The sequence below is a fragment of the Pyrus communis genome, chromosome 8, assembly GCF_963583255.1.
Source record: "Pyrus communis chromosome 8, drPyrComm1.1, whole genome shotgun sequence".
In the NCBI taxonomy this organism is placed as follows: domain Eukaryota; kingdom Viridiplantae; phylum Streptophyta; class Magnoliopsida; order Rosales; family Rosaceae; genus Pyrus; species Pyrus communis.
This window is the reverse complement of record NC_084810.1, coordinates 23472711-23491007: the sequence shown is the minus strand read 5'-3', so window position 1 is coordinate 23491007 and position 18297 is coordinate 23472711. Positions and strand designations below refer to the sequence as shown.

Sequence of the window (18297 nt, the reverse complement as noted above, 5' to 3'; positions counted from 1 at the left end):
GTTGGATAATATCGACGAAGTCTGTCAATTTTAGCTGAAAATATCAACTATATCGAAGAAATTTCAAACACTAATCTTTACTATGTGTGCCTAGAGAAAGCCTTACTTTTATGAAGTTTAATTGTGCCAAGGATATAATCTTCACTTGATCAATAAAAACCCACCATCAGTAACAGTTGAGGGTTTTTCTGTCGTTTGATGATATTCTTGTTTCATCCACGGACACGGGTATATTCCAACACATTTTTCTACAATAAATTAAGGAATTATACTGACTATAAGAACATGCAATCAACAAACTCGTTACTAAATTGTCTAGGAAAAAAAGGTAACCCTCTTTTTTAATTTACGAAACTAAACTAATAAAAATACATTAATTAAATCAGTTGTATTGACAATAATATAATAAAAGTACCACATATGACAGTGTTTTGACAGGTTGAGGTCAACCAGATCTGGTCATTTGTTGCTGTAGAACTTGGACCAAAACCATGCAAGGAATTTTTGCCAGCTCTCAGACTCCCAGACAGAAGAAATGAAATACATACCTTAATTTGGGTGCACAAAAACCCTATAAACTCAGAGTTTTGGTTTCACATGAAAGCGGATCTCTAGGCTGTTCTATAACTTCTTCAATGTTCAATCAAATCAAGCATGTGAAGTCCATAGCTTTGTTACTCACTTCTTCTACCCCCATATGAACTTTTCAGAATCCACCAAGTTGGTGGCTTTTCTACTTTTCTAACTTTTGCTTTAGGAAACACCAGATTTATTCAGCCTTTCAGAACTACCAAACATGTATTGTCTCCACTACAGTCTGCAGTTAATTATGCATATATGGTCCCTCATTACACATGTTGGATGTATCATTGCTACTCATTCACCCTCTCCTCTCTTATTATTATTCTCCTATAACTTCAAGCTTAGTGTCAAACTATATTTAACCTTGTATCTGATGTCCTTCATTCGATTTCCTTTCAAATCGTTTATATAGACAAAGATTATTATTCTCGATGTCGGATGGATGCGCTGAGACAATCTCACTCATAATTAAATTTCTACAACATTGATCTTATTTATTGACACAGTTGATATTTAGGGTTAGTCTCACCATGTAAAGTTTAGAGACTTTAGGGTACCCTACATGGCAATAAAATGGATCAAAGTGAAAAAAAAAAAAAAAAAAAAATTGACTACAAATGACATTTTCTCAATTCGACAAGCCTTCAAAGTATAACAGACGTTGTGTTTTGAGAAAAAATATATTTGTATGTGGATATGTAATGAAAATAGAAACAAAAACATAAATGTAAGAGTGTACAACGTAATTGTTCTTAGTTTTTTCTTTGGACAAACAATAAATAACTTACACTAAATTCATTTAAATTATAAATAGAAAAAAAAGAATTTAAATCCGAACTACAATGAATTAAAGAAAAAAACTCTATTCAGCAATCGAATGAATCCACCACTTGCAACACAATTGCTTTAGTTGTGCTAATGTGAACAGGTGAAGATTTTGGCAAGCAGATAATGTCAAATGTGCTTTGCTTGCTATTAATGGGCTGGCAAGAAAATCAGCACGCTCCTGTGATTGAATAATTTAAGCTTACGAGTAAGCGTGATCCACCACCACCCTACCCAAACATATGGTTCCAGAATAATCTAAATAAGCTGTTGCTTAGCAGGATCTTGTGCTGGTCATTTAGATAAATAAGCACATGCTTTTGATACAAAGCTTTTAAGGCATAGGCATGTACCTTAAATCTCACATTAACATTCACACACATCTATACTAAATGCTGGTTTGAAAGTATTTTAAAATGATTGAAATCTTTTTTAGTGAAAATGTCTTTGATATCAATTCTAAGCAAAAGTGCAAGTGAATCTTAGAAAAGTACTCGAAAAACTAGTGTTTTTTACAGGAAACACTTTAAGTGCTTTTAAAACTTAAAAACATCTTCTCTAAAAACGTTTTCAGTCATTTTAAAAAGTAATTCCAAACGAACCATAATTTATCCTCAACTTGTGTACTTCTCAGTGTAAAATTCACTATAAATTTGTAAAATTCACGCATGTCTACCATGGTAAAAGCAAATGAATCGATAAACATCAAATTTGATAAATGAATAAGAATAAATGCACAAGCTTGATTAAATAGTAAACTCCAAAACAAATCTCAGAATATTTTTGAAGCGTTTTCAGTCATGTTAAGCGCAACTCAAGCTTAAAAATGTCTTAGCATCAGTCATCAGTCATTACCAACTCTTGTCTGCTCAAGCAATTTTCTCCCTCTAAACCTCATTCTGAATCCACCCAAGATAAATAAAGGTCCCCAAATATAGGCCATAGTTGTGTGACACAAAACATACAAGGAACAATCTTGACCAGGTCCACATACAAAATTTTTCTATGGAAAATTAGGCAAAAGTTACCCATCTCCTAAACACAGGACCTCTCATCTATAATTAGGCTCTAAATCCCAATTACCCATCTCACTAATTACAACCTCTCATCCCTCCCCTTCCCCCCTAAACCCCCATTAAGGCAATAAACAAAACACACCACCTCTCTCAACTAACTTAACCAACTGCCTAACCCCCCAACCCTACAACCCCATCATTTTACCTATCTATGCAATCCAATCCCTCCCTTCCCTCCTCTCTCTCTCTCTCTCTCTCTCTATAGAAAGCTCTCCACAACTTTGCAGATCTCCCCTTCAAATTTCAATCACCAAGGCCTTTGCTTTAAGCAAAGCAAAACCCAGAAACCAACATCAAACCCCCCAAAAAATCCCATAAAATCAAAAGACAGAGCAAACCCAATTCATATTTCTTCTGTTGTTCAACCCGATTCGTAAAGTTTCTATCTTTTATCAGTTCTTCATCTGGGTTTTTGCTAGCCAAAGTCCAACTTCTGATCCCAACCCTCAAATGTGGCGGTCGTGGAGCAAATCAACGGTTCAGATTCACGACACGCAATCCCCATCCTCCCCCTTCTCCTTCTCCTCCTTCAAAGACATCCAAAACCTCTGCGCCGACGAAACCAACGACCACTCTCTACAACCGACAACCGCCGCCGCAACCAAAAAAGCCTCCGCTATTTTCCACCGCGTCCGGGTCGCCAACTCCCTCCTCCGCGCCTGGTCAACTCGCCCACCCGCCCAGCCCCAGCCCAAACCCCAACCCGACGATGGAATCTCCACAAAACAATCTGAGCCGTCCATCAGCTCCATCCCGGGGGCGGAGAAGCGCATTGTCGTTTACTTCACGAGCCTACGTGTCGTGCGGCCTACGTTCGAGGACTGTAAGACCGTCCGATCGATTCTCCGAGGGCTTCGCGTGTCATTGGACGAACGAGATCTAGCGATGGACCACCGGTTCTTAACCGAGCTGCAGCAGATTCTCGGTCAACAAACTAAGTTGACATTGCCGAGGGTTTTCATTGGCGGGAGGTACGTAGGTGGGGCCGACGAGGTGAGAAATTTGCACGAGGCCGGCGAGCTCAAGAAGTTCGTGGAAGGCTTGCCCGCACAGGAACCGGGCTTATGCGACACGTGCGGCGGGTACAGATTTATTCTGTGCGACGTGTGTAGCGGCAGTCACAAGTTGTACTCTGGGAAGAACGCCTTCAAGAGTTGTACGTCGTGCAACGAAAACGGTCTCATCAGGTGCCCTTCTTGTTCGTGTGCGCCACTCTAATTTAGTAATTTTACATCTAAATTAGAAATAACAAAAATCGGAGAGAAAATGTGAAAAAAAAAAAAAAAAAAAAAAAAAAAAGAGAAGGGCAAAAAGCCCCATTTGGAATTTAATTTTCGTTTTTATTTTTTTTTTGTTGGTGAGAGGAGTTTTTGTAGTTTTTTTATTAAAAAATGTTGTTGGGCCTGTAAGAATGTGTAGGCCCGGCGCATGTGGGGGTGTGGCTAAGTTGCCACCCTAATTATGGATTATGAAGGTTAATGTCAGCTAACTTTGATTATGATATTTGAGCTTAGTTGAAGTACATTTTTTACTTCCTGAATTTTATTATTTACTCTCTTATAATTTTTAAGAAATTTTGAGGTGCATGAATTATGAACTTTTGGCGCGCAAAATTATCTTCGGTGGCCAAAAAATTGTTGTTGTTTTTGAATGTGGAATTATTATTTGCCTAAAAGGGATGATCTTCTAGGGTTTGCATGCACAAGTTCAATATGTTTACCCAAACCATAAATAATAAACCAACATCCTATCAAAACCATAAAAACCTTAGACAGATAAGTGAGTCCGATGTTATATTTTTCATTTTTGTATATGTATGTACGTAGTGGTGGATGCACATACATGGGAAGATCTTTCGAGAACCCTTCAAATGTTGGTATGAGTCTTTTGTGCCCATTGAGTGTTTGTTGTAATGCATGCTAGGTATATCTTGGTAGCACTCGGCATGTTGCTTCGAGAGTACTAGATAAATTCTCTTGATAACACCCATCATCTTACTTCGACATATGTTAATATTTGTTGACATATATGCAACACATTTTAGCTGGCGACAAGGTCCTAAAAACCGCTAGGCGCTAGCTAGTCGGATGGCGGGCAAGGGGCCTAGGCAGCTAGGCGGGGTCTAGGCAGGCGTCTAGGCGGATTTATGTAAATTTATTATATATTTTGTGAATAAGTGCATATTTACATTTAAAAAAACTATACTTATATGGATAATAAAAGAATGATAAAATGAAAAAATAGAAGTAGAAGAATACACCAAGTACGTCCATCCAACAAGTTCAATATTTAAAAAACAGTAAGCATATAATCATAACGATAAGTATTCTTGGATGATAAACTATATTTTTCTTGTTCATGATCCTTGCATTGGATTGGATATAGACTAAATTGTTTAACCTTGTTGTATCTAATTTATTTTTTTTTCTTTGTATGTATCCTCTCAAAAGTGCTCCAATTCATTTCACAATTGGATGAACTTGTAGTAAATCCATCCTTTGGAAATTAGGTACACCATTTCCTTAAGTATACCACCATGAAACTTAAAAAAAAAAAAAAAAAAAAAAAACCAAACCGCGTGTTGGACGAAATGCATCAATGACTAAAACTTCGCTGCGTGATTCAAGCATGTGATTGGTAGAATGGCTATGACCCTAAACCAAAGCCAGCATCCTCCTTCCTATGTCCATATCTCGTTTTGTGCGTGAAGGGACATTTAGATTTTAGATGTGGAGAAGATTGAATGTAATTAGAGCTCCGATATCATGTTAGACAATCTTTGAATCTAATGACATTTGGTTTGAGAATTAGATGCTTCTAGGCTTCTACCAAATATGATATAAGACTATGAACCTTCACTGAAAGGCATGAATGAAATGAATGAATTTTAATTTTTTTGCTTTTATTTCCTTTTTCTGCACTTTCTTCCTTTTACGTATTAGGGTTCTATCACAACAGTTCCAAACTTCAGGCATAGCATGCGCCCTTTTCTCATGCCAACTATCCTAGATTTGGGCTCAAGAACAAGGCTCAAAATGGAGTCTAAATCTATCTTCTGATGAAGACACCATCGTAGTGGCATCATCGTTCCATAGTGGCCTCTAGTATCTGCTTATTACCGACTTATTGCTCTTTTTAGGGCCACACAGTGCCCATCACCATATTAAATGATTTTTTTTATCTCACTTTGGATACTTGGACAAGTGATATGCACTCGTTGGATAGTTACACTAATAGAATCTTGGTTACATGATCTAATTTCTCACAAGAAAAAACAATTAATTGTGGTTTATCCTAAGCTCATTATGATGAATTCGTTTTCAGCTGTTCAATTTTCATCCAGCGAACTACGTTTCGTCCGCACGTGCGGTCTGCAAAGTGTTGTCCGCACTAGAAATTGCGAATTAACAATAGATGATCATGCATTTGGAATTTCATTAAAATCAAAAGTCAAAGCCCAAAAATACAAAGCCCAAGGCGCATTTTGCTTGTATTAACATGAGGTTGGAATAAGTACTAGTAGATGTATGTTGGAGAAGTTGCACATTTGATGCTCACCCCTTATTCTCTCTCTTGAAAATTATTAGGTCAAATATCACTAGTTTAATAAAGGACTATGAGAGAATGGGTAAATCGTTTTAGGAATATACCCATCTTTGTTTCTTACCTTAGAAATCTTTGAACGTACATATACGGTATACGTTGTGATTAAGGAGTTAACATAGAAAAAAAATGTATACAAATTGTATAATGAACCTCCATTAATTTTGATAGCGTATGCTTAAGTTTTAGGAAAAACTGAGGTAGAAGATGAGGTATGTGGTATAGTTCAGTCCAATGCATCCCTTATGTTCAAGAATTGAACTTTGTGATCCTACGTACCAAAGCTCAAGCTCGGTTCTTTTCTCCTCGTTTCGAGCTAGCCGCAAACAAAACTGAAGAGCAATAATAAAAAATATGAAAACAACACAAGAATTCCAATAATAATAATCATAAAGAAATTCACAACATCAATTATATATAAGATTAATATAAACAATTAGAGAGAAAGTTAGAAATACTAACAAACTTAGATATTGAGGCTTGCATAAATGTAATGTCCTAAATACAGAATTTTGCCCCTACTCTTATGTTTGTAGTTCGGTACGTGTCCATCTTCCAGGATTCAACTATAATCCGAAGTCAAAACACTTCAATCTTCAGACTCTGGCCAACTTTATATATTCCGTACTCTCAAGACACGACTCGAAAGACAAACGAAGAATGAAAGAAACAGAGTGGAAAAACTCTATTTCTCAAGAGTAATTAATTTTGTTATTTTCTACTTCTCTCATGGCTTAGTGTTACTAGGTTTATATAGAACCCAAGTGCCTTTTTCTAAACAGCATGACTAACTCTACAAATGCTTTGCGGTTCGCACCACTTCTATAACCATGACAGCCAATTAGCTATGACATAACTGTAAGTAAATTAGGGAAAAGTTACAACTATTATGTTTTAAATACTACATGGCAAGTGTTGCATTCTCTCCATGAAACACTTTGCAAACTAATTTTTTCATTCAAACTAATTAAATATTATAATATTAAATATCCAACAATCCCCCCACATGAATGAAAATTTAGGAAGAATTTGAGAGTACAGGCAGACAAAAGATGCATCGGGAGAGGTGTCTTTTGGACTTGAACCTACCCTAGTGAATACTTATTGGGTTTACTTGGTGACGCAATGGATGTGGAAGATCTTGAACTGTTCACCACAGCAGTAAACCGAGACAATAAGCAACACACATCACTAATCCTAATATATTACGGTTTATATGGTTGTGTTCATTTTGATCCTAAACAAATCCCGGATTCATGAAAGCTTTAGTGAATTTAGCCATCTAATTCTCATATAAGCGACCCACTTCGACTCTCACATAGGTGACCACTGATTAAGAATAGTTTGCTATATTCCTTTTACTTATAAGATATCATGTCAATAAGTAAAAATATACACACTAAAACTTCTGCAGACAACACACTTCTTCCACCATAGGAATGAGGTATATAGTGTGTTAACTTCTTTAAATCATGCCTAACCAGTTTGCCTATTGAACTTAGACCATGAGATCTCCAATCTACTAAGTTAGATTTCTACCCAGCTGATTCATTAGTTATGTTGGCTTTAGCCTCATTCCCCTTGATGATCAACTTACTCTCTAGTCAAACCTTTAATAATTGGTACCACTAAGGTTGACTATCTTTAATGGTGTGCACAATCTATCTTATGAAATTATATTTCATATGAGAGTAGTTGTTTCTTAATTTTAAGTCCTCAAAAGTATATATATGTTGGGACTTTTGTAAGTAATTTGCTAACACGAGGAAGTACTTCCCCCACATTTAAGGTATTTGTAAGATGGTCTCTAACCTTGTCATACCTTAAACAATTACTCATTACAAGAGATGACATTTTGATTGTCTCGCTCAATTAGCAAATTACATTTCCATTCTTCTTATGCAAATCTCATATTTCAAAGATAAATAAGTGAACCCCCATAATTCATTCATAATTGTGGTTAATTCTTAACTTTATCGTTGAATTGATCACATTTTGTAGTTTAAGAAGTAGGAAATGATTAAGATATAGACTCTATCTTCTTATATTAGACTCTATCTATCATTTTAGGCCTTAATATGTCTCACTACTCAGTTCTAGGCAAATCACTTCTTGGTTTTCATCCTAAGCCTACTTTCAAATTGCCATGGATGACGGATTTGGAACCTTCACAAAGGGAATGTCATCCCTGTTTGAGTTTAGGCTTTGGCCCATCAGAGTGACTATGCAAAGTATTCTAATATCTTCGAAGTCTCTTTATTTCCTTCAACATAGGTCTTGACCCCCACAATTTAATAGTCATGTTACTGAGAGAGAGCAACTTCATCCCAAATAATGAAGCTTTATGCCTTGACTAATGGAACATCACTTCTGATGCCGCATGTATGAAAGCTTCTTGATACAACGTCATGTGGTAATTCATGACAAAACTCTTGTTGAATTACTTGATGTTGCAACGCCCATATTCACACTCATATGAAATGGCCTAATAGACATTTGGTATATGCAAATCAATTCATTTCATCACACCAAACAATGCTTATGAACTTGCTAGAACCACCAACTACACCAATAAAAAATGATTATATTGGTCAAAAGCACCAAATGCCTTTTCATGAAATTGTGTTTAGTAAACAAAAATTAAATATCAAACTCGCATCCGTAGGCAAATCCTATCAAAAGAGCGCCTTAAAGGCAAACTCAAAAAGGGAAAATGCATACTTATATATACATGCAATGCCCACAAGCGTACTTATCTTCGCATATCGAAGATCAAGAACTTCCCATGACTATATACAAGGACAAGACATCCTAACTATTGTCATATTTCTGCTTGCCTTTCTGTTACATCAGAACAACTGTATGCATGAAGCACCGCTTCAAGCATTTGTGGTAGTCTTTGCGGTTTTGGCAACAAACATCATATGATGGTTTTTCACCCAAAGATACGTGCATCTACTCAAGTAACGAAGCCAAAATGATGATATTCAAAGGGCACCATCACAATTACCGAAGGTTACAGTATGAGAAAGAACTATCATCTCCATAACTAGTAATTGAATTGTTACAGTTTGAATGAACCAAATCCATGACCCTACAATGGAAACGATCGTGCCTTTCCGTACGAACTTAGTTTAAATCATACATGGGTTCTCATTTTGTTTTCTTATCTGGCCATAGATACAAACTGTAAACTGATCAAAGCATAGTAGGAGAGTCGCATACAGTTTCATTGAGTAACCAACTTTTCAATTTGAAAAGTTTTAACTACGTAATTATAATTTTAGAGTTTAATTCTAGACAATTTCCACTCATTTTGAAACTCAAGTATTTAATCTTGATTCTAACGTAGACAAAATTGACACAACGAGTATCATATATGTTTATCTAACCGTGTGTCTCAAACCAGATCAATAAAAGGAAGCCACATAGAATCATAACTACCTTTTCTCGAAATGTATTTATAGCACAGCATACATACATACATACATACATATATATATATATATATATATATATATATATATATATATATATGCACATCGATCTTAGGGACCTACAAATATATTAGAGAAGTGTTTCATTCTTCCAATTGATGGCTAGACTCGTTCAATATCTTATGATGTCAGTTTTTCTACATTATGAGATTTCTCACATCCATATCTTCTAATTGTTCCATAAAGTTTCTGTCTTTAGATTGTTGGAGCAATAATAAAAAAAATATGAAAATAACACAAGAATTTCAATAATATTAATCATAAAGAAATTCACAACATCAATTATATATAAGATTAATATAAACAACTAGAGAGAAAGTTAGAAATACTAACAAACTTAGAGATTGAGGCTTGCATAAATGCAATGTCCTAAAGACAGAATTTCACCCCTACTCTTGTGCTTGTGGTTCGGTAGGCACGTCTTCTAGGATTCAACAATCTATAATCCGAAGTCAAAGTACCTCAATCTTCGGACTCTGGTGAACTTTATATATTCCGTACTCTCAAGACAGGACTCGGAAGACAAACGAAGAATGAAAGAAATAGAGTGGGGAAACCCTATTTCTCAAGAGTAATTAATTCTGTTATTTTCTACTTCTCTCATGGCTTAGTGTTATTGGGTTTATATAGAACCCAAGTGCCTTTTTCTAAACAGCATGACTAACTCTATACAGATGCTTTGCATTTTGCACCACTTCATTAACCATGACAACCAATTAGCTATGACATAACCGTAAGTAAATTAGGAAAAGGTTACAACTAATGTGTTTTGAATACTATACGGCAAGTGTTGCATTCTCTGAATGAAACACTTTACAAACTATTTTTTTCATTCAAACTAATATTAAATATTATAATATTAAATATCCAACACGAACCTTATCAGTTTACAAATATGCCCATGAGTTTGGGTAGGCTGACCAATGCACATGTGACATGGTTGCCATTTTGAACAAACAAACGTAAGCTTCGGGAAACAGGCATAAATTTAGGTCCACCTCACATCACATGTATGTGATATAGTACCTTATACCACTTCAATCATGGGGGCAAAGGTCTTACTTTTGAGAAGGAGGGGCTTGCCATTGATATCAAAGTGGAGCTGTACACGCCGGATGATGTGCAATTCCCATGTTAAAATAGCATTATTCTTCTCTCTTTTTTTCTTTTTTTATAAATGATTTTAAAGTATTATAAGTGTTTTGGTGTTGTTCTTCAAGTAAAGACGACGTGTTTAAAGATCATTTAGTTTCGTGATACTCAGTCTTTACTTTATTCCACAAGAGTTCTCGGTGTTAAGTCTATATCAAAAAGATTGTACTTCCATATAATCCATCGTCATAGATGATAGTGTCGCAAACCAAGTGCCAACAACTCCACTATGTATTCTTATAAGTCTATATCAAAAGGATAGACTCCTAGATAATCCATCGTCTAATTAGAATAATACTTTGCTATTCAAAGCTTGAGTAGGAGTTTCTACTCAAAATTGTTTGTTGTCATGTTTAATGATTAATACTGTTCATATTATAAATCACTCTATAAAGATTGCCTCTGCAAAAAATTAATTAAAACAAATGTCCTTTAGTCCACGAAATGTATAAAAACAGATTAACTAAATTAATTGGTAAAAGCATTACAAACCATTTATGTATTTGCTACAATAGATTGACTAAACGACCTTAGTTTTAATTCCTTTCTTGCAGAGATGATCTTTACATAGTGATTTATAATATGAATGGTTCTAATCATAAGCACAAAACTTTGTGATTCGAACATGAAGAGTTTTGAGAAGGAGTTCCTACTCATCCTTGAGTAGCCAAGGGTTATTGGTCTTCCAACTCCCTTGCATGATTGCATCCAAGTTTATTGATTAAACGATTTCAAATTAAGTTGATTTTTAAAGAGTAATTTAAATTAAGATGGTACTGAATACTGATATATTATCCAGACCGCACCAACTGGCTTCTCCAAAGCTCATCTAAGAGGCTTAAAAGTCCTGCATTTTGATCCAACGTCATTGGAAATATAGGTCCTCCAACATTGTCCATTAAAAACAGGTGGTTGTGTTGTCTATTTTTAAAGGAAGGAGACCAGAAAAGCCCCACATATGGTGATGGGTCTAATTCCACTAAGTACTCAATCATGCACAAACCCTAGAAAATTTTAGCAGCAAGTTAATGTGGTCCGGCTATGGGGTCGAAAACCCAAAAGCCTCTATCAGTACAACAAAATTTTATATTTTATGTGTATAAATATTGCATTAATTTCCCTTTCTTTTCCGTGAGTTTGTTATACGAAATAAAAATTAGTTCAAGAGGAAAAAGACCCGATCGAGGAAACCCTAATCTAAGTTGATCAAATAAGAGGGCAGGCCCTTGGTAGCACTTTTTCGTATGCGTTATGGATTGTCCTCCAAATGGCTTGTGCACTATAAACCCAACCTGAAACTTTCAACTCTCTTATTAATATGCATAAAGTATGTCAAATTAATTATATTTGCGTATTTTGAATACGAAGAATGCTATAATTAGTCGCTCACGAGAACGCAAACATCAAACTGCCGCGATTATCTTTTCCAGCGTAGCTACACACTCAAAAGAGAGTAAGACCTAACGGACCCCATTAAGGTCATTGTAACTTGCAGAAGATGTTGCTGGGTGAAGAAGAATAATCCACTAAAAACTTGGATACTTGAAAACCACTACAGATCAGCCACTTAGTTTTTCAGAAAGATTATATTTCACTATCTTCTTTCCCCTACCTGTAAAAAAATCTGTTAATTACTGACCAAACACCACTGTATCTGCTTGAGCTGTACAGTTTAACTCTTTTCATAATTAGGGCACTAATTATCTGATATTTTCTACGATATATAGTTCTATTTTTTATATTATTTTTTTCATGTTCAAATATATATATAATGTAGATCCACATGAAGCATATCCAAGTAGGAATCAAGATATTAATTTTATTTTATTTTATTACTATTATTATTGTTGTGATCATTGAGAGCCCACTTTTTCCGAAACTTGACAAATTGGTCTGAATCATTGTTCTGTGTGGAGACAAAATAATACAACCGTTATGAGCTACTAATTGTTAAATGGTTGTCTTGTGCAGGCCAGAACTCAAGCTGGTTCGTGAAATACGTGTGATGGAAACTGGAATGTGGACTTGTTCAAGTTACTGATTCTCCCCCAAACCCTTGCCCCAAAAACATAAAAAATGCAGAGAACATGTAATTTCCACCTTGTGACCAATTGCATGATGCCAGATGATCGATTTTAATTTATAAAATTGAGGCCCCCTACGTACGTACCAGCTGGGGTATGAGTCTTGTGTAAATAGTCAACGAAGGTTGCTCGGTCTTACAGAAAAAAATATGGCTCGCACTATGCAGAATGGAAGAGACCAAAAGAAAGGAAATTACGTAGAATTTTCACTATATTAATTCCAAAGGGATTTAATAAAAAGATAAAAAACGGATACGAACGTGTATCCAATTAAGTAAAATGCAGGGTGGGTTCCTAGAAACGTATGAACTTAGATAACTACAAGAGGAATGATCTCGAAAATGAAGGGTTTTTTATTTAATTTATTATGTAACAGAATGCTTATGTATGAGATAAGTTTCATGGTAATATCCATCGTTGTCTAGGATTAGTTTGGGTTAGACAACTCAATATATTATGTGAATGTTGAATGAAAATATGTACAATGTATGCATTGTTGAAGTGAAGTTAGAAGATGGAGAACTCATGAAGAAAACTTATTCCTTATAATCTCTACAAAAATGGTAAGATTAAGAGTGATAAATTTTCTTCATCACTTCAAGTCAAGCTAACTAGAGACACCAAACGAGGATGTAGATAATGATTATAACTATTTCATCTTCATTCACAATAATTAAAAACAAATATTAATCTAAATCTTCATATGATATATCTTCACGTTAAACTGATTTTCAAAATAAATACGAGCTTATGAAATTTCATTTAGGTGAGAGATATGATAACTAAACCTTATACATATTAATTAAGTGATTAAATTATGAGCTAATCTTTTATTTTACCCTCACCATCAAAAAAGAAGAACAAATCCCTTCGAATATTATATACCAGAAGGAAGAAAAATGGACTCTTTGATTAAATCAAACGGGCGGTCATGATATTTCTAGGAAAATACTACAAATTGATCCTAGCTGAAAAAGTGGCAACCCTAGGGAAAATTTTTTATTGTAATATGATACATTACAAATTTTTATATGTTATTAATTTTTTAATACATATATCGCAATACATGGTATACTAACTTTTATTTCGGTTACACTGAAAAATATCTTCGATCTTACAAGAAGTACAAAGAAAGAAAAGGAAGCCTCACCGAAAATATCACGTGGCCAGCACGTGGCTGCGATAGGACGGCGCTATAAATATGTCCCCGAGACCAGTCGCTGGTTGCTGGCTACAAGACAAAGCAAGCAAAACAAAACGTTGCTGAATTGCCGCGGAACCGAAACATTCAACTTTCCGTCGTCTTTCCCCGATATTTCGATCCCCTTTTCGGGTTCCCATTTTGGTAAGTTTTCGGTCAAGCATTAAAAAAATGGAACTTTCCAACTGTTAAATGATTTTTAACAAGTCTCTGATTGCACGCGCTTTCTTCCACCTCTGTCCAACTTTTCTCTTGCCGTTCTTGAGACTCCCTCAAAAACATTTCTTCTCTTACTGTGTGTATAAAGGTTGCAGCTTGGGAATATTTGATTCTGTTTGACGTGGGGATGAATCAATGGTCGAGATTTTCTGGGCTTTTGGAGCACCGGCGGATGGCGGTGGTGATGGTGGTATTTCTTTTACTGTTTCATCAGAATCTGAGCCCGTGTTGGTCTCTCAACATTGAAGGTATACGAGCTAGTAGTACTTGTTCTTCTGCATTTCCATACAGTTTTCAATCAGCTGCTTCATGGGATTTGGCTTTTTTAACCAGCTGCTTAATGGGTTTTGGTTTCTGATAAATGCGTGGTGCTTGGATGCAGGTGTGGTGTTGTTGAGGTTCAGGGACAGGGTGGTGACAGACCCTTTTGGGGCCTTGTCGAATTGGAACAACAATGGTGGAGAAGATGACGATCCTTGTTCGTGGTTCGGGGTCGAATGCTCGGATGGAAAAGTTATCATCTTGTGAGTGGCACTTGCTGATAAATCTCTATTTTGTTCATCATGTTTTGCTTGCATCTTTGTCTTCGAGTACTGGAACACGGCTCAAATCATTTGAAGTTCTACCATGCCAAAATAGAAAATGATTTTTGTGAATTTGTCAAGTGTTTAGAGTAATAATTTACTTCTCAATCTGCAATGTGAATAAGTACTTCTGCACTGATTATAACTTGATTTGTAGAGGGGTTTCGTATATCATCGAATAAATCATTTCACCATGTTCTAGCTTGAAGCTTCAAAGTGATTGGAAAAGCGCGAATCTTTAAAGATCTATCAATGGAAACTATGAGTTTCTACCAATTATATTTTGAAATCATATATATTTAGGAGACTCTTTCATCTCCTATATTAATTCATGGTTTTGTTAGCCTAATAAAATAAGATTGATCAACTTGCAGGAATTTGAAAGATCTTTGTCTTGGAGGAACGTTGGCCCCTGAATTAGGGAAGCTAGCTTACATAAAATCCATGTACGAATATAACTGGTTCCATGTCCAATGATTTTTCTTCAAAATCTATTTATTTTCAACGTTTTGCTTCAAGGCATTAATCTGAATCTGGTACTTCTTTACTGCAGTATTTTGCGCAATAATTCGTTTACTGGAAACATACCGAAAGAGATTGCAGAGTTAATGGAGCTGGAAGTTTTGGACTTGGGATATAACAACTTTACTGGACCTTTCCCATCTGATTTCAGCAAGAATCCATCTCTTACTACTCTGTATGTAGATCTTTTTCAAGACGTTTCCACTCACGAATCTTACTGCTTCTTGGATTTTACAGTTTCACTAAACTCATCTTGTGACTCTTCTTGCAGTTTACTTGACAATAACAGATTTCTTGGTTCCATACCTGCCGAACTCCAACATTTGGAGATGCTTTCGGAATGCCAGGTAGATCAGGATCAGCTAACAGATGCTGCTTTATGTATGAGCAGATCTATCAGCTGGTAAGAAATTTAAACTTCGACCTAATTTACCAAAAACTAGTTCATTCTCAAAAAGTTCTTTATGTTTCGGCATTGTAAAAAATATGGGAAGCATTACAATTTACAAACAATTTTGTACGTTGTAACATATAATTTCTTTCATTCAGTCCATGATGACCTTTTTTTTTGTTTGTTTGGTAGGAGCACTGCCAAACCTGAAGATGTAGCTTACCGTAGGCTGCAGCAGGTAGAAGATGAAAAAGCGCCATCCAGATTTGGAAGGGCTAAAGAAAATAAACGCAATTCATTATCAACATCAGCTTCTTCACCTTCCTCACCACCACTTCATCAGCCTTCTTCACCATCTCCACAGCCATTTTCAGTCTCATTGCCACCCTCAATATTTTCACCTTCACCATCACCATCACCATCATTAGATTCCCCTTTACCATCACCATCAACAAATTCTCCTTTGGCATCTCCCCCAAGTAGTTTTCTTGCTCCTTCACCTTCGCCTTCAGTAGCACCGACTCCTGCCTCTCCAGTCCCAACAAATCCCCCAACAACTACTATTCCACCATCAGAGTCCAGTCCAGAACCAATTCCTTCCTCTTCTTTAAGTCCAAGTCAGGTGGCTCAAAGCAGCTCCAATTCAAGGCATCGTGTAGTTATGATATGCGCAGGCATTGTTGGAGGTTCATTGTTGATTTTCCTTTCAGTTGTTGGCATTATTGTGGCCCGAAGCACTAAAGTTGTTACCGTCAAGCCCTGGGCCACCGGCTTAAGTGGGCAGCTGCAGAAAGCATTTGTAACAGGTCAGATTTGTGAGAATATTCAGGCCACTGCAGCCTGAACACACAAACTTAAACACTTATGCATGTATATTTGTATGTTTATATTCACATCTGATTCCTTTAAATTTGGTGCGGTCAAATTTTCGCTTAGACTCCGACAATGTTCAAGTGCTCAGCTTGATGAACTGTGTTTCAGGTGTACCAAAGCTGAACCGATCAGAACTTGAGGCAGCTTGTGAAGATTTCAGTAATGTAATTGGATCCCTCTCAGATGGCAAGGTTTATAAGGGAACTCTTTCAAGTGGGGTTGAAATAGCCGTGACATCAATCACAATGGAATCTTCTGCAGACTGGACTAAAAATTTGGAGGCTCAGTTTAGAAAGAAGGTAAACAGCAAACATTCTATCAAATTTTATGCACCATTTAGTCCAAGAGTCCCAAGTTGCCACTTCTTTTGATGTATAGTTAATATAAACATGTGTTTTTCCTGCTTTTACAGATAGAAACATTGTCAAAAGTGAACCACAAGAACTTTGTAAACCTTATCGGGTTTTGTGAAGAAGAGAAACCATTCACAAGAATGATGGTTTTCGAGTATGCTCCAAATGGAACACTTTTTGAGCATCTACACAGTGAGTACTTTCTCTCCATGTTGTGAAGAAAGTAATGAAAAGTAGTCAATCTGTACTTCAATAGCATTTTCGTAATCAAAATGCTTTGACACGGACCAACTTACGTTAGCTCAAAAGGAATGCTTATGTAGCTAGGATACAGAGTTTTGATATGCCGAATTTTTGTGTCTTGCAGTAAAAGAAGCTGAGCACCTGGACTGGGGAATGAGACTACGAATAGCCATGGGGATGGCATATTGTCTAGAGTATATGCACCAGCTGACTCCACCTTTAGTACAGAAGAACTTGCAATCATCTTCTGTCTACCTGACCGAAGACTACGCAGCCAAAATATCCGATTTCACCTTCTTGAATGAAGTGACAGCAGCGAAGATGGGACCCGCTAACAAGAAGCTTCGTGATTCCATGTCCACAGATCCAGAAAGCAATGTCTACAGCTTTGGGGTAATATTGTTTGAAATGATCACAGGTAGGATTCCATACTCCGTGGAAAACGGTTCTCTTGAAGACTGGGCGTCACACTATCTAAAAGGAGATAAATCCTTAAGAGAAATAATGGATCCTACCCTAAACTCTTACCAAGAAGAAGAGCTAAGCGAATTATTTCAAGTGATAAAGGATTGCGTCCATCCTGACCCTAAACAGAGACCGACAATGACAGAGATCACGGGCAGGTTAAGGAAAATCACAGCCATGGGACCTGACGGTGCCACACCGAAACTATCACCACTTTGGTGGGCAGAGCTTGAAATTATGTCAACAGAAGGAAGTTGATCATGAAATCTATTTAATTTTGTATGAGTTTTATTCTTTTACCTGATTTTGCTATTGATTTATAGCAGCAGGATGCAAATAGGATATATATGATTGTGTTGTATTGTATCTAACTAAGTTAGAGATATTGTGTTGTATATAACTGAGAAAGTGAGATTTTTAAGCTTGTATACTCGAAAATATACGTCTGAGATCAATAAAATTCAACTTTCTGAGTAGAAAGGCCCCCATCGGGCGGTCTCCGGATTTAGTGTTCTAGTTTCATCTTCAAGAGCCTGAAAGTTACCGTAAAACCTTCCGAGGGCAACCATCGTTTGGCAGATTCTCTGCATTGTTTTTCTGGTGAAATTAAACAGATACAAAAGAAAG

At 36.2% G+C, this 18297-nt stretch overlaps 2 protein-coding genes across 2 annotated transcripts; both read left to right on the top strand.

Moving 5' to 3' along the window:
* Positions 1-2553: 2553 nt before the first annotated feature.
* Positions 2554-4149, top strand: LOC137741717 (uncharacterized protein At5g39865). The gene has a single exon (XM_068481425.1). The coding sequence runs from the start codon at positions 2934-2936 to the stop codon at positions 3699-3701; it is 768 nt and encodes a 255-aa protein (XP_068337526.1). The 5' UTR covers positions 2554-2933; the 3' UTR covers positions 3702-4149.
* Positions 4150-14056: 9907 nt separating this feature from the next.
* LOC137741715 (probable inactive receptor-like protein kinase At3g56050) lies at positions 14057-18293 on the top strand. The gene is made up of 10 exons (XM_068481423.1): positions 14057-14164; positions 14328-14487; positions 14622-14763; positions 15198-15269; positions 15377-15520; positions 15617-15748; positions 15929-16542; positions 16718-16908; positions 17022-17154; positions 17330-18293. The coding sequence occupies exons 2-10, from the start codon at positions 14367-14369 to the stop codon at positions 17926-17928; spliced, it is 2148 nt and encodes a 715-aa protein (XP_068337524.1). The 5' UTR covers positions 14057-14164; positions 14328-14366; the 3' UTR covers positions 17929-18293.
* The last annotated feature ends 4 nt before the right edge of the window (positions 18294-18297 follow it).